The 23498-nt window shown below is 43.5% G+C and overlaps 1 protein-coding gene across 9 annotated transcripts in view; it reads left to right on the plus strand.

Annotated features, from left to right (window-relative positions):
• LOC311128500 (semaphorin-4D-like) overlaps positions 1–22388 on the plus strand; it is a 129123-nt gene extending 106735 nt beyond the window's left edge. For 7 of the 9 annotated variants that reach the window (XM_084160679.1, XM_084160680.1, XM_084160677.1 and 4 more), the window contains 13 exons: positions 1584–1729; positions 1812–1874; positions 1996–2094; positions 4746–4839; positions 5007–5123; positions 5325–5476; positions 5712–5887; positions 9376–9532; positions 9795–10017; positions 10532–10647; positions 12290–12462; positions 12670–12716; positions 13069–15423. In XM_084160679.1, coding sequence (XP_084016805.1) covers positions 1584–1729; positions 1812–1874; positions 1996–2094; positions 4746–4839; positions 5007–5123; positions 5325–5476; positions 5712–5887; positions 9376–9532; positions 9795–10017; positions 10532–10647; positions 12290–12462; positions 12670–12716; positions 13069–14090 — 2585 coding nt within the window. In that variant the 3' untranslated portion in view covers positions 14091–15423. Of the gene's footprint in view, positions 1–1583; positions 1730–1811; positions 1875–1995; positions 2095–4745; positions 4840–5006; positions 5124–5324; positions 5477–5711; positions 5888–9375; positions 9533–9794; positions 10018–10531; positions 10648–12289; positions 12463–12669; positions 12717–13068; positions 15424–16013; positions 16218–18709; positions 18929–19397; positions 19490–21432 lie in introns of those variants that run through there. The other 2 variants (XM_084160685.1, XM_084160678.1) reach the window with 1 other exon arrangement.
• Positions 22389–23498: the final 1110 nt, after the last annotated feature.

Below are 23498 nucleotides of genomic sequence, written 5' to 3' on the forward strand. Positions count from 1 at the left end.
TGGAGTGTGCGGAGGAGGGGGGTGACGTGAGAGAACTTGGGAAGGTTGAACACCAGACGGGCTACGCCGCCAGGGACTCAAATCCTGCAGTGCCAGACGTGTCCCCCTGCTTAAGCCAGTACATGTCCAGGCCCGTCTGAAGTTTGCTAGAGTGCATTTGGATGATCCATAATTTGCAAATAAATTCATTAAAAATCCTACAATGTGATTTTCTGGATTTTTTTTTCTCATTTTGAACTTGCACAATTGGTGGCTGACTAAATACTTTTTTCCCCCACTGTATACAACAGATTGTTACTTATCACTGTGCTTAATGTAATAGCAGAACCAGATTATAATGGTGCTGGAGGGGATAGCTGCTGTTTTACGGGCTCCCAACCAACTGTGCTATTTTGTTTGTTTTTTCGCATAGTTTGTAACTTTCAAGTTCCTTGGCGTCCACATCACCAAAAAACTATCATGGTCCAAACACACCAAGACAGTCGTGAAGAGGGCACAACAACACCTTTTCCCCCTCAGGAGACTGAAAAGATTTGGCACTGGTCCCAAGATCCTCAAAGAGTTCTACAGCTGCACCATCAAGAGCATTCTGACCGGTTGCATCACCCCTGGTATGGCAACTGCTCGGCGTCTGACCGTGAGGCACTACAGAGGGTAGTGCGTACGGCCCAGTACAACACTGGGGCCAAGCTTCCTGACATCCAGAACCTATATACTAGGCGGTGTCAAAGGAAGGCCCAAAGAATTGTCAAAGACTCCAGTCACCCAAGTCATAGACTGTTCTCTCTGCTACCGCACGGCAAGCGGTACCGGAGCGCCAAGTCTAGAACCAAAAGGCTCCTTAACAGCTTCTACCCCCAAACCATAAGACTGCTGAACAATTAATCAAATGGCCACCCGGACTATTTACATTGACACCCCCCCCCCCCCTGGATTGCAGTTGAGATTCAATTAAAAGTACATGGTGCAAGTGACCAATGCCGTTCCAGAGTCTGCACAGATTATTACAGCAATTGTGAATGTCTCCACAGACCTGCGACATACATATGCATGCTATCTTGAACATGCACGCTTTATGATTGCATAAGCCATTTATAGTTACAATAATTTCAAAATGTGGCCATGCGTTACTCATTTTAAGGTTGAATGTTACATTAGTTTGTAAGATAGCCTTAACGTTTTGCTATTTGCTATATTACAAAAGTAATATTGAATCGTGTTTGGTTGACAACACAACCAAATATCAACATTTAAAGGTCCAATGCAGCTGTTCTTATCAATATCAAATAATTTCTGGGTAACAATTAAGTACCTTATTGTGATTGTTTTAAATTAAAATGGTCAAAAGACGCAAAAATTGCTTCTTAGCAAAGGGCCATTTCTCAATCAATAATTTTTCTAGGACTGTCTGGGAGTGGTTTGAGTGGGGAAGGGAAAACTAGCTGTTATTGGCAATAGGGAAATCATGAGTTGATTATATTCAGTAACTATGTGAAATTGCTTGGCATTACTTGTTACCCAACTCAATCATGGGTATTGGCATTGGATGATGTTTATAATGTGTTTTTTTTTTTTATCAACAGAGCTCAAATTTGTGGAATTTTCTGAGCCGGGAATCTTCAACTATTCCACTCTGTTGCTGAGTGAGGATAAGGATGTGCTCTACGTTGGCTCGAGGGAGGCCATCTTTGAACTCAGCATGACCAATGTGTCAATCAAGAACAACAAGGTATAAACATGTATCATTTTAAAAGGTCTTAACTTGAAAGGTTGTCTTTGAACATTTTAATAATATTTTAATGCCTCTGCAGGTTCAATGGAAGGTCCCAGAAACCCATATGACGATGTGCATCTTAAAAGGAAAATCTAAAGAGGTACGCCTGCTATTCCATCAAAGTATGACTGACTTTTTATCACTGTGAAAGCTGGCATGATTTGTCATACTGTTATCTCTGGCAGCCAAGTTTAATTGTGTCTTTGTGTTGTGTTTTACAGACTGACTGTCTAAACTACATCCGGGTGTTACAAGTGTTGGATGACAACAGACTGTATGTCTGTGGGACACATGCTTTTCAGCCGGTCTGTCACTACCTGGTAAGTGTCTTAGCTATTAGGAATTTTCAATTCAATTTCTTCTTAAATGTATTTCAAGTCAAGGGTAGAAAAAAAATATGTCAATATGCCTTGCCTATTGCTGTTTTGGTTAGTTCTTATTATACTATTTCACTGTAGAGCTCCCAGTCCTGCTCAACCTGCCTCAGATAGCTCCTTTGTCCCACCCCCCATACACACAGAGACCGGCTCAATCGGTGCCTCCAGTGATGCTATCTCTTTCATTGTTAACCAACGCTTAGGTTTACCTCCACTGTACTCATATCCTTCCATATCCTTGTCTGTACATAATGCCCTGAATCTATTCTACAACGCCCGGAAATCTGCCCCTTTTATTCTCTGTACCCAACACACTAGAAGAGCAGTTCTTAAAGCCTTTAGCCATATCCTTATTCTATTCCTCCTCTGTTCCTCTGGTGATGTAGAGGTTAACCCAGGCCCTGTAGCCCCCAGTATCACTCCTACTCCCCAGGCGCTATCATTTGTTGACTTCTGTGGAATGAGGTCAAAATCCATCCAGGATACCCAGGCCAGGTCAATTAGAAAGGCCTGCTCGCTAAAGTATTTTAGGGAGCGTTTGACAGTGATGAGGGGTTTGACAGCGGACCCATTACGGACGCAGGCAATGAGGCAGTGATCGCTGAGATCCTGGTTGAAGACAGCGGAGGTGTATTTAGAGGGTAAATTAGTCAGGATGATATCTATGAGGGTGCCCATGTTTACGGATTTAGGGTTGTACCTGGTAGGTTTCTTGATAATTTGTGTGAGATTGAGGGCATCTAGTTTAGATTGTAGGACGGCCGGGGTGTTAAGCATATCCCAGTTTAGGTCACCAAGCAGTACGAACTCTGAGGATAGATGGGGGGCAAGCAATTCACATATGGTGTCCAGGGCACAACTGGGGGCTGAGGGGGGTCTGTAGCAAGTGGCAACAGTGAGAGACTTATTTCTGGAAAGGTGGATTTTTAGAAGTAGAAGCTCAAACTGTTTGGGCACAGACCTGGATAGTATGATAGAGCTCTCTACAGTAGATTCCAACTCCGCCCCCTTTGGCAGTTCTATCTAGACGGAAAATGCTGTAGTTGGGGATGGACATTTCTGAATTTTTGGTGGCCTTCCTAAGCCAGAATTCAGACACTGCTAGAACATCAGGGTTGGTGGAGTGTGCTAACGCAGTGAATAACTCAAACTTAGGGAGGAGGCTTCTGATGTTAACATGCAAGAAACCAAGGCTTTTACCGTTGTTCTTTAAAAGTGCTTTCCTCTCCATCGTAAATAAGCATGCCCCATTCAAAAAATTCAGAACTAAGAACAGATATAGCTTGGTTCACCCCTGACTTAACTGCCCTTGACCAGCACAAAAACATCCTGTGGCGTACTGCATTAGCAATGAGCTTCAATGCCATACTACACTCCTTCCGTAGCCTTCAACTGCTCTTAAACGCTAGTAAAACTAAATGCATGCTCTTCAATCGAATGCTGCTTGCACCCACCCGCCCGACTAGATTCACTACTCTCGGCGGGTCTGACTTAGAATATGTGGACAACTACAAATGCCTAGGTGTCTGGTTAGACCATAAACTCTCCTTCCAGACTCACATTAAGCATCTCCAATTAAAAGTTAAATCTAGGCCTCCTATTTCACAACAAAGCCTCTTTCACTCATGCTGCCAAACATGCCCTCGTAAAACGGACTATCCTACCTATCCTTGACTTTGGCGATATCATTTACAAAATAGCTTCCAACACTACTCAGCAAATTGGATGTAGTCTATCACAGTGCCATCCGTTGTGTCATCAAAGCCCCATATACTACCCACCATTGTGACCTGTACGCTCTCGTTGGCTGGCCCTCACTACATATTCGTCGCCAAACCCACTGGCTCCAAGTCATCTATAAATCACTGCTAGGCAAATCCCCGCCTTATCTTAGCTCATTGGTCACCATAGCAGCACCCACCCGTAGTCTGCGCTCCAGCAGGTATATCTCACTGGTCATTCCCAAAGCCAACACCTCCTTTGGCCGCCATTCCTTCCAGTTCTCTGCTGCCAATGACTGGAACGAATTGCAAAAATCTCTGAAGCTAGAGACTCTTATCTCCCTCACTAACTTTAAGCATCAGTTGTCAGAGCACCTTACCGATCACTGCACCTGTACACAGCCCATCTGAAATTAGCCCACCCAACTACCTCATCCCTATATTGTTATTTATTTTGCTCTTTTGCACCCCAGTATCTCTATTTGCACATAATCTCTTGCACATCTAGCATTCCAGTGTTAATACTAATTGTAATTATTTTGCACTATAGCCTATTTATTGCCTTACCTCCATAACTTGCTACATTTGCACACACTGTATATATATTTATTTCTGTTGTATTTTTTGACTTTGTTTTTTTACCCCATATGTAACTCTGTGTTGTTGTTTTTAAATCGCACTGCTTTGCTTTGTCTTGGCCAGGTCGCAGTCGTAAATGAGAACTTGTTCTCAACTGGCTTACCTGGTTAAATAAAGGTGAAATAAAATAAAAAATAATAGACTAAACTTTGTTGTGCCGGACGCTACACAGTGTGAGTAGTAATAATAACTGCATCATAATCATTCATCATTAATCCTAATATGTGCTCTCAGTCCCTAAAGGATTTCAGTCTGGAGGGTCCATCGGAGGACGGGAGAGGGAAGTGTTCTTTTGACCCATCTCAGAGTTTCACTACGGTCATGGTTGGTGAGTTGACCACCATTTTATAAACTGCTTTTTTGGTACACAGCCTAAAACGCACAATAATCCTAATTATTATATTTTCTGAAGCGTTTAGCCGTCAAACAAACCTGGTTTAGAGAAAAATACTTAATGAATCTTATGTCTTAATTTCAGTTTTATTTTTCTTGCAGATGGAGAACTTTACTCTGGAACATCATATAACTTCCTAGGAAGTGAACCGATCATCTCCAGATATTCTCTTTCACAAAGTCTGTTACGAACAGAGTATTCAACATCTTGGCTCAATGGTAAGGATGATGTGACACCTGGTCCTCAAAAAATCGTATTTCATTGTTACGACGCTGTAACAGTGTTACACAGTTACTACACTTCATAAGTGGCATCAAAGATCCTCTAAAAAGTAACAGTTGATCACCCTTCACGTTTTCCTCCGTTCAGTACATATATATATTTTACTGACCACTCATATCTCTCCCTCCACCCCACAGAGCCCAGTTTTGTTTTTGCTGATGTCATCCGAGAGGGGAAGAACAGTGCAGATGGCGAGGACGATAAGATCTACTACTTCTTTACCGAGGTGTCTGTGGAGTACGAGTTCTTTGGCAAGCTTCTCATCCCCAGGATAGCACGTGTCTGTAAGGTCAGGACACGTCAGCGGAGTGGCTAACCATCTGCAACTGGCACCACCACCATGCTCTCTCTCTCTCTCTCTCTCGCTCTCTCTCGCTCGTCCTCGCTCTCTCGTCCTCGCTCTCTCGCTGTGTGTCAATATTAGTTCACTGGTCAATGTGTCCTGTTTTAACTAAACATGCTTTGGATGAATGCATCTGCTAATTGGCATATATTATATATCAAACTGCCTCCTCTCTCTACAGGGTGATCTAGGTGGCCAGCGGACGCTACAGAAGAAATGGACCAGTTTCCTGAAGGCCAAACTGGTGTGTTCCATGCCAGAACTAAACTTTGTCTTCAATGTGGTCCATGACGTGTTCATACTGAAGGCTCCTGACTGGAGAGAGACAGTCATCTATGGCGTCTTCACATCCCAGTGGTGAGTTAGTTAGCCTTAGTGGGATCTTGGTAACACTGTAATAATGCTTGTAACACCTTTTCTATTAATAAAGTTGTTCCATAGTAATTTAGTAATAACCCAAACCATATGTTTACAGTGGCGTTACTAGAGAAATTACAATGCAAAGTGCTACCGGATCTCATCATGGCAATGAATAACGCCCACCTGTGGATAGGTTCTCTTTCAATGATTAGTTTCGTTATCTTAGTGGGATTCACAGAATCTCTAAGCAGCTCGATGAACCAATCACACACGTCTGTCGGAGAGCCACTAAAGAGCTACTGTAGAGCCACTCGTCCGCCCACTGATCATTCTCACCTCTCTCCCTCACAGAAGAGTTCTACTCTAGCTCTCATCAGCATGACTTGATCTGTTTTCCTGTTCAACTATTCACAGGTGTGCTGCGAGGTTACGCCGCCGAGTGCAGGTTTTTCAGCTCTCGTCTTTTGTATTGGGTGACTTTACCGGAAGGAAAGTTTCCGCTTCCAGTAAGAATCAGCTATTCCGCTTTTCTTCCTTTTGTCTCCTGTGGTGGCTAGCATCACACGGCTAGCTACTGAGACTTGGCTAACTTAGCTGCAAGGCTTAGATAGCAGGATAGCTAGCCTTGCAGCGAGCTAGCCATGTTAACTAGTTTTTCTACCTGGAAGGGTGAAATTACTAGTTTGCTCTCTTGTTTAGCTCAACCCACTGCGTGTTGCGTTGACTAGACCGACTGTCCTGTATTCACTGCGTATCGCAAGACCAACATAGTGGTAGCTTCCTTTGGCTAACGTACTAACTAGCTAGGCTACTAGCCCATGAGGTGAACACTAGCTAGGTTCACATTGTTAAAAGATTAGCTTCTTCAGCTAGCACTGTGCTAACTACCTAGGCTATTAGCCCACATGGCGAATGCTAGTTACGTTTCACTTTATCGAATTAGCTGTTTTTTGGAGCCACGGAGCTTGCTAGCTCAGCCCAAGGCGTACCGAGCCAGGCCCTGGCCCCTGCCCCAGCACCAGCATATCAGAGTACATGCGGGGCAACCATATCAGGCAAGGACACGCACCTGCTGTGTGTCGTCAGCTTGAGTCTCGAACTAGCAACGTTTGATGACCCCCAGTTATGTGTCCATTGTAGGGATTATCCTACTTTTCAAGGCACAGCCTACGAATACCTTGCTGTCCCATTCGGGCTAGCGTTAGCTCCCCGAACTTTCAGCAAGTGTGTAGAGGCAGCCCTCACACCCCTGAGAAGCAAGGGACTGAGAGTCTCTGCCTACATAGACGATTACCTGCTTTGCTCACCATCGCCGGGAGCAAGTGGTACGAGACACAACTTCCCTTGTAACCCACCTCTCCGAGCTAGGGTTCAATATCAATCAGAAAGAGCTGTTTGGTGCCAACACAGAGAATAGAATCCAGCATTACGCCTAGGTACTCTATCTTTTATCAGGCAGCACTCTCAGGCGACCGCATCGCGTCATTCTGACAGTGTCTCCCTGTTCCATGGGGTGCTTGGCCACGTATACGATGTGCCTCAGAGTGCTGGGGTTGATGGCGTCCACCATCTCAGTAGTACCTCTTGGCCTACTGAGGATGAGAGACTTCCGGCACTGGATGTTTGCACAGCGCTGTGTACAAGGCGTCACGTCAATTGTCAGATAGAGGTGACCTTCACATGTCTATCGGCTCTGCATCACTGGAAGAGCCACTTGATCTTCGTTCTTGGCACTCCCCTAAGGCTAGTGGCAACGAGGAAAGTAGTGACGATAGACACGTCACTCACGGGAATACAATAAACTCTGCATTGCTCATATAAATTACCTTGAATTGCTGACAGTGTTTCTTGCTCTGAGACACTTTCGACCCTCCCTTCGGATTTGTCACGTCTAGATCAGAAAGGACAAAATGACTGTTCTCCCTCTTATCAGTCAACGCAACTCATGTCCCAGGTGTAATGAACGTAGGAGCGGACTTATTGTCCTTAGGGAATCCCCATCAAAGGGAATGTAGACTCCATCCCCAAGTGGCAAAACCGATCTGGGAGAGATACGGCCAAGCATCTGTAGATCTCTTCGCATCACAAGAAAATGTGCACTGCTCGTTGTTCTTCGCACCACTGGGGGTGGATGCGCTAGCACACCCTTGGCTGAGGGTATTGCTTTACGCTTTTCATCCCCTCAGCCACATAGTCCCTACTCTAGCAACTCCTGTTACGCAGGGATCTGCTGACCTGAAGGAACATAGAGATGTTCCACCCTCACCCGGACACCATGGCCCTCTGGGCCGGCCCATGAGAGATTATATCTGGATGTGACAGACCTGCCTCTCTGTGTCATTGAGACTATCCAGAGTGCTTGGGATCCTTCTACATGCTCAATGTACGGAAACAAGTCGTTGGTTTTTGAGAAGTGGTGTGACCAAAAAAACACAATTCCTTGCTCTGTATCCCGGGTTTTATGCTTTCTGCAGGATCTTTTGGGGAGAGGGAAGGCTTTCTCCACTGTTGAAGTCTATCTAGCCGCTCAAATAGACTTCGACAATAACACTTGATCACTAACATTTTGAAGCTGAGCAATTAGCTCGTACTCACTACCGAGTTCCAAACTGCCTCTTGAAGCAACGTCAGCACAATAACTGTTCGTCGGGAGCTTCATGAAATGGGTTTCCATGGCCGAGCAGCCTCACACAAGCCTAAGATCACCATGCGCCAAGCGTTGGCTGGAGTGGTGTAAAGCTCACAACCATTGGACTCTGGAGCAGTGGAAATGCGTTCTCTGGATTGATTAATCACACTTCACCATCTGGTGAATCTGGGTTTGGCAGATGCCAGGAGAACACTACCTGCCCCAATGTATAGTGCCAACGGTAAAGTTTGGTGGAGGAGGAATAATGGTCTGGGGCTGTTTTTCATGGTTCGGCTAGGTCCCTTAGTTCCAGTGAAGGGAAATTAACGCTACAGCATACAATGACATTCTAGATGATTTTGTGCTTCCAACTTTGTGGCAACAGTTTGGGGACGGCCCTTTCCTGTTTCAGCATGACAATGCCCCCGTGCACAAAGCGAGGTCCATACAGAAATTGTTTGTCGAGATTGGTGTGGAAGAACATGACTGGCCTGCACAGAGCCCTGACCTCAACCCCATCGAACAGCTTTGGGATGAATTGGAATGCTGACTGCGAGCGAGGCTTAATCGCCCAACATCAGTGCCCGACCTCACTAATCCTCTTGTGGCTGAATGGAAGCAAGTCCCCGCAGCAATGTTCCAACATCTAGTGGAAAGCCTTCCCAGAGGAGTGGAGGCTGTTATAGCAGCAAAAGGGGGACCAACTCCATATTAATGCCCATCATTTTGGAATGAGATGTTCGACGAGCAGGTGTCCACATACTTTTGGTCGTGTATTTTACTCATATCAGAGAACCGGCGTTATGCAAGTAACCTTATGTTTTTGTGACATTGGCTCTGTCCCTCTCCTCTTCAGGGGTAATGTAGGCCTGTCTGCGGTGTGTGCCTATAACATGTCATCAGTAGATGAGGTCTTCTCTAAGGGGAAGTACATGCAGAAAGCCACAGTGGAACAGTCACACACCAAGTGGGTGAGGTACAACGGTATCACCCCCACCCCTCGCCCAGGAGCTGTAAGTGTCACCTGCTGAAATTACTTTCTAAATATTACTTTTTTTACCTCCAATCTATAAAACACAAACCACATATAAAATCCAAAGCTTTTCTTTGAAATATAGACTGTCCCACTTTTTTTATTTTTTATTGTATGTTTTGTTTCCATTTACCCTAATTTTATTTGAATCAGATTGTGTCTTCTAGTTCAACTGCGTTGAGTTGTATTCAGACCATTGTGTCATTCATAGCATCATCCTTCTCCCTCCCATCCACCTCTAGTGCATCAACAACCATAACCGTCTCCAGAACATCAACAACTCTCTCCACCTGCCTGATAAGACACTACAGTTTGTAAAGGACCATCCTCTACTGGAGGACCCGGTCCTCCCCATCGGCAACAGGCCCAAACTCATCACCAAGGATGTCAACTACACCCAGATCGCCGTGGAGAGGGTACAGGCCCTGGACAACAATGTGTATGATGTCATATTCACTGGGACAGGTAGGAACAAGGCTCTGGCAGCTGGCTGACTGTTAGAGGGTGATAGTGTTGTGTAAAGTGCCTCTGGGTTACACTTTATTTGGATAGGCCCAAGTAGATTGTTTGTAGATGTTCTGTAGATGTTTAATAACTGTCAACATTTCAACTAACTATCCACTAACCCTTATCCTAAACATAACCGTAACCTTAGCAAGGTAGTTTGTTGATAGGATGACTATCTGTAGATCATCTATATGGGACTATCCAAATAAAGTGTGACCTGCTTCTGTGTTGGTGATACTATGATCAACTCATGTGGTCTCAGGTCCCAGATCTTTGTGTGCTGTATTGCCAAATCCTATGGTTGTTGTTGTTTGGCCATAGGAGTTGGCTATACAACACAAACAGATCTGGGACCAGGCTAGTCTCAGGTCCTGCTTATAACAGAAAGGTAGTGTTTCAGTTCTTGACCTCTATTTAGTGTCTGTGGATAGATATGGTGTTAACAGCACTTCATCTGTTTTACCCTCTCTAGATAAAGGAGTCCTGCACAAATCAGTGTTGTATGAAGGAGAGGTCCATACAGTGGAAGAGATCCAGCTACTCCACAACTCTGAGCCTATCAAGACCTTGCTTCTGTCATCACAAGGGGTAGGTGAAATATGGAAGATAATTCCTCTGTTTTACACGGAAAGCCAGTTATCATCTGCTGTGACGATAACACATCCTGGATATAAAATAGACAAGACAAGCTAAGCTGTCTTTTTCAAGGTTTCTTGCAATGTCAGAGAACCTAACCACTTACTTTCATGTCTATGTAAAGCTGTTGTTCAACTCGACAGTAGAAAGGGGGACGTTTTCCGGCCAAAGAGACAGCAGGTCTGCTCTGAAGTTAAAACCACAACTTCTTCATTTCAGTGAATTAATCATGATTAGTCTTAGCATTGTTTCCTCTATGCTCTGGTTGCATGCCAGATTCCAGTTCTGCAATTTCTAACCATTTTTGCAGACACTAGCCTAGAAAATGCTGTTCCTCGTCGTATGTGTCGACTTTGAAGGTGTATGTTAACCTTTAGTGTGTGCGTGTCAGGGTTTCCGTTAGCCGGCAATTGCCTGCTTTTGGCCCAAAATCCTTGTAACGTGGTTAATCATGAAAATCTGAATTAAAATATAAAAAATCTCAAAGTTAAAAGTCAACTAATGCGAGAACACCAGCCTCTGCCATATGGACACATTGATACACTGTGATCTATTGGCAGCTAAAGAAATTAGCGCATGGAACTCATAGCCAATAGGCCAATGCAGCAGTAGGCCTGCAACTTCCATTCCTCTTTCACAATGAGGATTGGTGATTATCGAGGGGGAGATTGTTGGAAAGATTTTTTTTAAATTGCTTTCTGTGAGGGACTATAGTTTTAAAAGGGCAAACTATTCACATAACGAAACAATGAATGCGCAAGAATTGGCGGGAGACAGCTGAGCCATTCTGGAGAGATACGCCTATATCTTTGCCACACACCCCTCCCCTTCTAGTCTCAACCTTTTTTATTGTTCTCAAGACACATTATCGTCACACATATTTTTTATGCTTTTCACTGACATCCGCAACTCAATAAATCAGCGAGGCATGTTGCCACGCGCGCTGCTCAAATTGAGGGCTTGTCAAATAGGCAAAGGCCTACGAGCTTGTGATTTGAAACATTCCACAGTTGTTCTTTAAAATAAGCTAATGATCCTCAAGTCCTCTGTGGCCAAGTCATGCTTTCTGGTGAAATATTTTATTTATGTATAGACAGGAGTAATTGTATTATTGACAAATGTATGTCCATTTACTATTGGACCCACCACTATGCCATTTCTCTCCTGTTCTATTGGTTTTCACATCAACTTTCTTTCGTTGTCCAGAAGCCAAAGGCACAATCTTAGTCATAGCAACCCATCATAGTTGTTTAATCGTTAGATTCCCTCTCTTTCTAAGTTTAACAGGTGCGCTGTTTAGAATGGTGTTTTCCTGCGAACTGCATTTTGTCAAATGTTTGAAAATTACGTTTTATTGGCTGCTTCATTACATGAGTTGCATGTTCTGTTAAGATGCATTACCATAATCGAAAGTATTTCATTCATTCTGAACACCGTGGGTGGACGCCCTAATGGGTTATATACCCAATGCAAATGGGTCTGGTACATTTCTCAAATGGACGCTAAATTAAAATCTTCTCAGTCACATTGTCCGGCACCACATTTTCCTAATGGAATCCCTGGTGCGTGTCCGTGTGTGTGTGTTCTTTCACAGACGAGATCCCTGTATGCTGGCTCTGACTCGGGGGTGGTGCAGTCTCCTACTGCGTTCTGTGACAAGTACCTTGCCTGTTCAGACTGCATCTTGACCCGGGACCCTTACTGTGCCTGGGACCCAGACACCTCCGCCTGTGTCAACATCTTCCACACCCAGGGCCTCACACACCGGTAACACTCATTTCATTATGGCATGATGATTATTAGCACAATGCAAAACCATAATGTGTTTTTACTGCCACTCAATGTAATCCAGTCCATCCTGTTTCTTCTGTCTACAAGCCTGAACGTTTATTTTTTTGTGTGACTAAAGTCAATGCCTGTCTCCTTCGTGATTCACAGTATGTCTACTTAATGTATTTTCTGTTTGTTTTTCAGGAACTTGATCCAGAGCCTTAACGGTGATGCAGACAAGTGTCCCTCAGGTATGTAACTAGCTATGCATCTTAACAGGTGTGGGAGCTTCTTTCTGTTGAATGTCATTTTAACATGTCTGAAGCACCTTCTGAAGCAACCCTCAGGGTTGACCAAAGTCTCAGGGAAGCATGGCAACTAGCTGTTTGCAGGAATAGAAGAAGCTGCAGTGCCAGTAGTGAAAAAATACACTCATTTAGGAAGGTCTTCATATTACTTTAGATTAGGTTAAAATGTGTTTGCCATTTGTAAGAAATACTCAGAGCTCTGATTTTATAAAATAGCAAGCAAGTTCAGGGCAGATGTATTAATACCACCCCTCTTCAGAAAGTAAACTCTTATTCTCTTCTCTCCTCCTCACAGTGCCTGGCCTTGCTGTGGAGGGCTACCAGCGTGTGACTGTTAAACCAGGGAGCTCAGCAAAGCTGCCGTGCCTCATTCAGTCCAATCTGGCCATGGTGGTCTGGAAGGTGAACGGCAAAACCCTGACCGAGGCCTCCAAGTTCTACCTGATAGGGGAGACGGGTCTGCTCATCTACAGCGTGGCCCCAGAGGACCAGGGCCTGTACGAGTGCTGGTCCCTGGAGTGGGCCCCCGTGGCAGGAAAGAACTTCAGTAGCCTCCTGGCTGGATATGCCCTTGATCTGGATGTCCCCAGGAGGCCGTCACCCAGAGGCCACCTCCCTCAGTCCGCCATCACCCTTAGCTCCGCCCACCCCAACCACCAGTCCACCGCCACCACTGAAGGTAATAACGGTAACACCGGGAGATCCTTCCCACTAACTTCAGCCCCTCCCAGCTCCACCGCCCTCACCTCACCACCACCCCCCCACAGTGCCTCGTCATCACTAACCATGCCCCCGAGCAGCAGCACTGTCAGGCTCCAGCCCAAGCTCCTCCCCCCCAGCTCTAGCGGCGCCCCACTCCCAGAGACCCCGGACCCGGCGACAGAGTACCTCCAACACGACAACAGCAGCACTCTGCTCTTCCTCTTCCTCCTCTTCTTCCTGCTCTTCCTGGCAGCCCTGGCCTACAACTGCTACATGCAGTATCTGCCTGGGCCATGTCTCCGTCTGCGTGCGGCTCTGCTGGGAAGCCACAAGAAGCCCCAGCCTGAGTACATAGCATGCGAGACCGGCCTCATGGAGCCTGTCACAGCAGAGAAGCTGGACCTAATGGACCAGATACACCTGAATCAGAACGGGGCACAGCCCCGAGCGCTGAGGGAAACTGGCTACGAGACAGAGCCAGAGTGTGACAATGGCAGGATCCCCTCTCACAGCTACGCGGGGGACGGAAGTGCTTCTAAAGAGATGCCCTTTGACGTGGACTGTGACTCGCAGCCTATTGAATATGCAGACGCAGATCTAGACGCATCACCGTAATGATACCTAGACATCTCAGCTTTCTAATTTCTATTAGCACAATAACTATTAAGTTAAGGCTTGTTATTTATAGGGGTCCTCTCCCTCATTGTCTTTCTCTACATAGAGTATATACAGTATATACACCTGTGTGTTATACATGAATGTACGCTCTCTCCACCTCTTTGAAAGTACAGACAGACAGAGGCTGATGACTTAAGTTATTAGGGGGTCAAGGTAAGTTGCACATCCCCTCTTGTTTTCAGAGATTCTCTTACTCTGCCCCACAATAAAAGGAATGACTAACTCAATATTGAAATCGTAGCTTAGTCTCTAGCTAGAAAAGTAGATACTTTTTTTTTTTAAATTCCAAATTGGAAACATTGTTTACCAAATTGGTAAGTTAACTTGATGTTTTCCAAATTGGAGCCTATTACTTGTTATTTTTGGTATAATGCTCATTTGTTGCATTTTATGCTCATTTGTTGCATTTTCTGCGTTTTCAATGAATAAGGCTATTTGATGTGTAGGAGCTGCTTTCTATCTTAACCTATAGTACGATCTGTAAATTCTCAGGGACAGTTAGTTTGTTCCTTCAGTATACCTACACTGAGTGTACAAAACATTAGGAACACCTTCCTAATATTGAGTGGCACGCCCGTTTGCTCTCAGAACAGCCTCAATTCGTTGGGGCATGGACTCTACAAGGTGTCAAGCATTCCATAGGGATGCTGGCTCATTTTGATTCCAATGTTTCCCTCAGTTGTGTCAAGATGGCTGGATGTCCTTTGGTTGGTGGACCATTCTTGATACACACGGGAAACTGTTGAGTGTGAAAAACCCAGCTGCGTTGCAGTTCTTGACACGCTCAAACCGGTGTGCCTGGCACCTACTACCATACCCCATTCAAAGGCACTTACATTTTTTGTCTTGCCCACTCACCCTCTGAATGGCACACGTACACAATCCATGTCTCTGGCTTTAAAATCCTTCTTTAACTTGTCAAATCCTCATCTAAACTTGAAGTGGATTTAAGGGATCATAGATTTCACCTGGATTCGCTTGGTCAGTCCGTCGTGGAAAGAACACGTTCCTAATGTTTTGTTCACTCAATGTATAGCTTCATTGAACTAAATGTTGTGCATTCTCACACAATACGGTAAAAGGTACGTAGCTAAAGAGACAAAACCAACGGTGGCAAGCGACTGAATGTGAGTGTAAAGAGGCGTGGCACGACTGTGGCACGAGATCTATAGAAAGACAACTAGTCTCTTTCCTTACATGTTTGACAAGGACAATATGAAAACAGAGGCTGTATTATGCTACGATGGAATAAATCAAAATGATGAAATGAGTGATTGTGACTCACTGCTGTCTGAAGCGCACAGACCTCTCCAGAGCTACACTGCTCAATTCCAACTCTGTTTCTCTTAATCTACTGTGAATCCACAATTCCAATGGTACGAAGACGTGAAATCTGGGGTCATATTTACTAGACATGATCTTTCTCCATATTAACCTTTGTTGGTTTGTTTTCCCCACTGGTGAAATGCACATAAATATGTAAAGTATGAGATTATGCTTCGCTAATGCTAGATGCTGTGTAGAAAGAAACCAGTGAAATAATTTAAGCATTTCTGTTTTCATTGTCCTTTAAAAATGGGCCCTGGAAGCAATCAGATGTTTATTTAATGAAGCTTAAGATTGCGTATTTAAAGATGATGATTATTTTATCTTTAGCTTAGTAATGTTATGTTTTTCATTTCACTGGATTTATAGGTTCACAAAGCTTCTTTAAATAGTTAGACCTATAGCCTCCCCTCCTGTGTCTCTGTCTGTTTCACACATTTCTTTTCCTGCCTGGCTGTTGTCCTTAGAGAACTCTTTCTCTCCTCCATCACTCCCTCCCTCCCTCTCCCCACCTCTTCCCTCTCTCCTTCACAGCCTCTTCCTCCACTGTTCCTCTTCTCTCTCCTGTTGACACCTCATCATCCCTGTCCACCTCAGGAAGTAGGCCCTCTCTCCCTCCTTCCTCCACTACCACCTCCTCCGAGGGGGTAGGGGTACGGCTGCTGCCCCCCTCCCTCCCGGACCAGGCTTGGGGGGTTCAGGCCCAGGAGGCCTTCCTGCTCTTCTGTGTGGCCTTGGGTGAGTGGTGCCTGTTGTGACCCATGTGTTTCTGTCTGTCTCACTTCGCACCTTGCATGTGGCCTCCCTCAGAAACACATCAACAAACCCCTACCTACCTATCTACCTACCCTAACCTGGAATGTGTTCAGATCCTCAAAACAAGTGTGTACTTCTGGTCCTCTTTAAATCCAATAGGATGACGGGACAAAACTGAACAATAATGTGATGACTTTTGGTTTAGAACAGATAGACAGATGTTTTTGTTTTGATAAAAAGGTACAGTAGAGATCAGGTCACTGAACTCTGTATTTGATGAACTTGTCTCAAAAGGTTTCGGTTCCATTCTTTTCTTTTTTGTAAACATTTTGCAAATGTTTTTATATTTTGTTATTGGCAAATCTGAGCTGAGACTTGTCATATATTTAATTGGAAATGAGGCAAGGAGAGCCCAAGTGTTCAACTAATTTCACATGAGAATGATGTCTCTTTATAAGAACAAAGGATTTAAAAATATATAACTTTTTAAGCTCAATGTGTCAATTACTGAGTTTCAAAACTTTCTTATACTGGAACTTTTTGAAGATGTACATAATCCACCCATACATTCTGGGGCTACTGTTGGTAGGGAGATTTAATAAATACTGATTTCAAATGTTTTGAACATAGCTTGGCTTTAACATTAATAAACAAACAAGTAGGCTAACTGGTTCAAGGTTACATTATACACACGAATGTGAGATGTACGTAGCCTACTGATTACTATGATGTAAATTTAGTCTGTCATTTTGAAAGATTTTTTGACACTGAAAAACAAACAAATTAGATACTTTTTTAGGTCCAATGCAGCCATTTTTATCTCGATATTAAATAATTTCTGAGTAACAATTAAGTACCTTACTGTGATTGATTATTTTCAATTAAATTGGTCAAAAAGAAACAAAAATAGCTTCTTAGCAAAGAGTAATTTCTCAAGCAAGAATTTTGCTAGAACTGTTTGGGAGTGGTCTGTGTGAGGCTAATTGGAGCCAAATGGGAGGGATACTTAACCTGAACTAGCTGTTTATTGACAGAGCAGTTTCACTCTCTTTAGTATTGGTCCATTTACTTATACCGCCTGGTGATGTTTCCAGGCAGGCCAAAACTCCGTCCCACCAAAACAGGCAAAAACGTTCAGGTGGCTTTTCAAACAGCTCTTACACTAAAAGGGCATTTATTTTCTAAATTTCAAAGTATTATCCCAACATCATGGTGTGGAAATATACACTGGGGCCAGTTTATTGGCTACACCCATCTAGCCTGTACCGTTGACACCAAGCAGGAAAGGGCCATGGACTCATGCTGCTTACGCCAAATCCTGACTCTGCCATCAGCATGACGCAACAGGAACCGGGATTTGTCGGACTAGGCAATGTTTTTCAACTCCTCAATTGTCCAGTGTTGGTGATCGCGTGCCCACTGGAGCCTCTTCTTGTTTTTAGCTGATAGGAGTGAAACCCAGTGTGGTCGTCTGCTGCAATAGCCCATTCATGACTAGGACCGATGAATTGTGTGTTCTGAGACGTTGTTCTGCACACTTCTGTTGTACTGTGTCGTTATTTGCCTGTTTGTGGCCCGCCTGCTAGCTTGCATGATTCTTGCCATTCTCCTTTGACATCTCATCAACAAGCTGTTTTTTCGCCATTCTCGGTAAATCCTAGATACAGTCTTGGGTGAAAAGCCCAGGATGCTAGCTGTTTCTGAGATACTGGAACCGGCGTGCCTGGCACCGGTGATCATACCACGCTCAAAGTCGCTTAGGTCACTCATTTTGCCCATTCTAATGTTCAATCGAACAGTAACTGGATGCCTGTCTGCCTGCTTTATATAGAAGGCCACATTACTCACGGTCTGTAGGAGCGAATCATTTTCGTGAACGGGGTTGTGTACCTAATAAACTGGCCACTGAGTATATAAAACACAGGAACAGAGTGCAGGCCATAATTTGAAAATGTCGGCAGTCGCGCTGAACCATCAGCAGACTAATGCTAATATAGATCCACATTCGGTGCGATGTGTGCGAGCCTTAAGGGATGCCTGATGAAGATTCCTTTCTGTGCTGTGGTTGTTTTCTTTAGTTTGATCCATATCTATGTCAGGTATTTCTATTATAGCTATTATAGCTGACCCAGGTCATTTGAGGTTATAGCTTGAAATTGGTGTGCCTCCACAGCAGTTAAGGTGAAAAAGCACACACATGATCTACGGAAATGAAACCTTCAATAAACCGCAGACTTTCATTTCTCTCTCTTTCTTATCTATCTGCTTCATGTCATGATAACTGACAGTAAACCAGTTTAGGCTGAAACCAGAACAGTATAGCATCACTACGATAGTAAGTGGCTAAGGAGATTAGCTGGAGAAACATAAGGCTGGTTTCCTGGACAAAGATGAAGCCTAGTCCTGGACTAAAAAGCATGTTCAATGAAGATTCTCCATCCGAGGTACATATGAAGTCCCATTATGTCCCTCAGGTCCCAGTGATCTCCACATTCACTGGCAGGTGAACGGTGCCCGCCTGGAGACACCCGTCACAGAGTACCGCCACTCCCTGAGGGGCCAGGGCCCTGAGGTGCTGGTGAGCAGCTGGGTGAGAGAGGGTGCCCTGGTCAAGGACTCCAGCTACCAGTGTGTTGCTGCGTCCAGCGTAGGAAATGACGCGTCTAAAGTCGACCTCAACCTCATCAGTAGCGGTAGGGCTTGCTGGGACAGCTACATCTTAACTTTGTCCTATCTATCTATTGCCTTAAATCTGTGGGGCTGTTTCCTGGGCACAGATTAATCTTAGTCCTGGACTAATAATTAAGATTATTAATTGACCATGCTTTTTAGTCCAGGACTAGGCTTAATCTGTGTCCAGGAAACCACCCCCATAAACTCCTGCCTGCATGACTGAAAGAGTCCTGAATGAGTCCTCGTATAGCCTGATGTCAAATGATGCAGTAAATTCCAGAAAATCCATGCCAACACTTATTATTAACAAGGACAGCCAAACACACATTACCAGGGTTGTGTTCGTTATGGCACACAACATAAATTTTTTTGCAAGTCCAGATGGTAGTCCTTCCCCGTTTCAGTCCGTTTTCCGACTAATGAACACAACCAAATACTCTGAACTGATTTTACAGTCAAGTGTCAACTAAGTTTTTTGTTGATAAACAGAGGAAGACCGTATTCCATCCAGAGACATGAGCCAATGGAGGGGTGCCCTCTCAGAACATGAAAAACTGCTAAAGAGGTGGAAAAGAACTTGGGTAGGTTTATATTCACTAAGCACCAAATAGTTCTGAAAGTGAATTTAGATTAGGGTGTTTTGTGTGTGTCACAACTTTAATCTTTGATTTACATCTTATTCAAATAATACCACGAAACTGCAGTGCAACTAAAGATATTTGAATTTTAAAAAATCTAGAATAATGTTGAAAAGTACATTTGATAAAAGCTTCTTAACTCTGCCTGGGTGTGTGCATGACAGATTACATAATACACATGATTTAGAAGCCATCCTGAACCACCCTAACTTTTCATGCCAACTTTTGATGGTTAGGGCCGGGGGTAAGTCGTTTGAACATTGTGCTCTGTTTTTTAATAGCTCAGAGCACTACAGAGGTGCAATGTCTATATTTTACCAATGAATGCCAGTGAATCAGGAAGTAAAAATCACATACTTCTACACAGTTCAACAATAGAGTACCACAGTATGAGTCATAATACCCATAAAACCTAGCGGTCAAACAAGGAAATGGTTCCAATCATTTTTCCACCATTACTTTTTCCCCATAGGGGATTTTAGAAAGACTTAAAATAAGGGCTGTGTTTTGTGTAGGCTTACCCTGGCTTGACGTTTTGATAAGTGTAAATCTCTCTAGGACAAGGGGACTTTTTCAATATTTTCGCCTGTATTTACCCCCCAAAAATGAAACGCTAATTAGCTGCTAATGTGGCTATCATAAAGAACTACAAATGCCATGATGGTCTGGATGAGACTGCCGACTCGAGGCAAAGGTAAGAATTTGTATTGAATAAATTGGCTACATTTCTTTAAATTGACAATTCTGTGAACTGTCTTGTGCAAGTTTTAAATTGACACAATACCTGTTAGCAAAGGTGTCAGCTAGAGATGACGTGCAGGAGCTTGCAGGGATTTGTAGTCTTGCATGTCCCTGACCAAGACCCTTCTCCCCCGATTGCTCAGTTTGGCCGGGCGGCCAGCTCTAGGAGGAGTCTTGGTGGTTCCAAACTTCTTCCATTTAAGAATGATGGAGGCCACTGTGTTCTTGGGGACCTTCAATGATGCAGACATTTTTTGGTACCCTTCCTCAGATCTGTGCCTCGACACAATCCTGTCTTGGAGCTCTACGGACAATTCCTTCGAGCTCATGGCTTGGTTTTTGCTCTGACATGCATTGTCAACTGTGGGACCTTATAGAGACAGGTGTGTGCCTTTCCAAATCATGTCCAATCAATTGAATTTACCACAGGTGGACTCAAATCAAGTTGTAGAAACATCTCAAGGATGATCAATGGAAACAGGATGCACCTGAGCTCAATTTTGAGTCTCATAGCAAAAGGTCTGAATACTTATGTAAATAAGGTATCTGTTATTTATTTGTAATAAATTTGCTAACCTTTCTAAAAACCTGTTTTTGCTTTCTCATTATGGGGTATTGTGTGTAGATTGCTGAGGATTATTTATTTTTTCATCCATTTTAGAATAAGGTTGTAACGTAACAAAATGTGGAAAAAGTCAAGGGGTCTGAATACTTTCTGAAGGCACTGTACATGGTTATCAAAACGTCATGCCAGGGTAAGCCTACACGAAACACAGACCTTATTTTAATTGTTTCTAAAATTCCCTATGGGAAAAAAGAATGGTGGCAAAAAACGATTGGAACAATTTCCCTGTTTGACCGCTAGGTTTTATGGGTATTTCGACACCTCCACTGTGGGGCTCTATTGTAAACTATTTGTCACGGCACATAAATGAGTTCAACCTGTCTAAGGGTCGCGTTCAAAACAATGTTTACATTTGACCAGCTGGCTAGTGTTTCCATTGACCGATAGTACACCTTCAGCATTCCTCACCAGCCCCATTTCAACTGTTGTAGCTTGCTTTAGAGGGAGTGCAAACTGTGAGCTTAAATGAAATAGTGAGTGCTTTATGATCTGGATTCTCTCCTGTGTGTATTTCTTATAGGAAAACTGTGATGGACAAGGAGCTCTCTGAGGTGTGCCTGAGCTTTACTGTAAATATCTACGGTCAATACTGCTCAATATCCAGGCTTCAGCCAAGGTGACCCTACCTGATCTTGGTCCAAAGATGTCACATCATGACGTTACATGGCAAGTTTCTCGCCGTTGGACACCTGAAGCAAGGCTTCAACATCAGGCTTCTGTTCTGCAGTGTTCACATGTTGTGGCGGTAGCATCAAATATATTCTATAATGTTACAGGCCCTTGATACAGGCTTTGGTAGTGTATGTTTCTTCCCCCTGACTGACTAAATGGTGACTGGGCAGATTGGTTGACTTTGATGTTCACACTTTATTTCTTTACTGTAGTAGCTGTGTTAATCTGTCTTTCATAGTGGTCAGCTGTTACAGATGAGATTGAGATGTTTTGTTAAGATTAATATATTTTAAAGTATGTGAATATAAGGTTTGTTTTGTTTTATTGAGATTACTATGTTACCGGTATGTCTAGAATATATCCCCCTTGATTTCTAAATCAAAAGGAGAGTTGATCTCTTTGTTTTGGCATTACAGTGCAACATAATATCAATACCAGTACTTTACCGGATTAACCAAAGAGTTTACTATTAAACTGTCAATAAATGCACACACATCAAAGAGTGCACAGACATAAATGTAACCACAAAACAGAAAAGGTCTCCACTCCATAGAGAATTTCAATAGTTTCAGATTGCTGAATAAATGCAGTGTTGTAGCCAATTAGTGATTTCAGATTACTTTATTTTTGCCTACAGATTACAAATATGTTTTCTACATGCCATTATGTGGTCAGTTAAGTTCCTAACTCTTGTCACTGTATGTGGTCTGTTAAGCTCCTAACTCTTGTCACTGTAATGTTTAATTCCATGTGTGGTTCGTATGACAAAATGTGTGAAAATAATACAATTAAATGTAACTTGATGGTGGAACTTGATGTTGCCTTATTAATTGCCCATCATACTGTGTTCTTCATGTAATGGCCACGTTTGACGGCAGTGAAGTGCAGTTCAGATATTTGATATTTGAATGCAATTCAGATATGTCAGTGGTACTGTATCAGTGTCAGGCCTTTGTGACATTTCGGCTATGAAGGACAGAGCAGTGCCCACACATCAATTTAGCATCCAAATACGTTCTACCATGATGACATCAAAGCAGCACTTCTCCACAGGACCAGATTCTTTGGTTTAATTATTAAGTAGCACCTACAGGTGGGCTAGGCCTCCCATATATTGGTCTGATTCATAGGTCAGCCTCCACGGTGGCTTACAGCCTGGCATCTACAGTGATATGGCAAAGACAATATGACAGAAGTATAGTAACATGATAGGCTACCCTTTAGGTGAGATTATTGATAGCCAAGTGCCAGTCTGTTTTTTCCCTCTAGCCAACTCCGTATTGTCATGCCATAAGGAATTGGCAAGAGAGCAGAAACACTCCAAAGTATCCATCAGCAGTAACACTTGGCCATCTAGTGGCAAATTATCTGAATATCTAGAGACAACCCTATAACGACTCTCAAACTTCAAAGTGGCGTATCTTGTGTAATGCAAAATGCTACTTTGTTTCTATATACTGTTTGTTTATTTGTGTGTAGGCCTACACACATCAATATTGGGGGGGGGGGGGGGGGGGGTGATGCTAAAACACCCCCAAAAGAGAAGGGGGCGCTAATTAATAGCCTTGCGAAGTAAAAGAGTCCCCACTTTAAATCTTCAACATACCTCTGACTTATTAGTGTAGCTTGAGAAAGCAGCCACACTTTAAATAATGTACCAGTTATTTCTGACTTTTTATTAATGTGGCTTGCGCACACTTTAAATGATTGTAAGAATTATGCAAAAGCAGCCACACTTTAAAGTGGAACTGACAGCGTTTTAAATACTTGGCAGATATGAAACAAACAGACAATCATAATAGCAGTCAACAATATCTAATTCCCATTTTATGCTACAAAACCAACTTTATAAGAGGTTTTAAAAATAGGTTCTATTTGACTAGAAATTCCATGACGTACACTAAGACATTGTTG

This window comes from Coregonus lavaretus (genome assembly GCF_964263955.1).
Source record: "Coregonus lavaretus genome assembly, chromosome: 4".
Classification (NCBI taxonomy): domain Eukaryota; kingdom Metazoa; phylum Chordata; class Actinopteri; order Salmoniformes; family Salmonidae; genus Coregonus; species Coregonus lavaretus.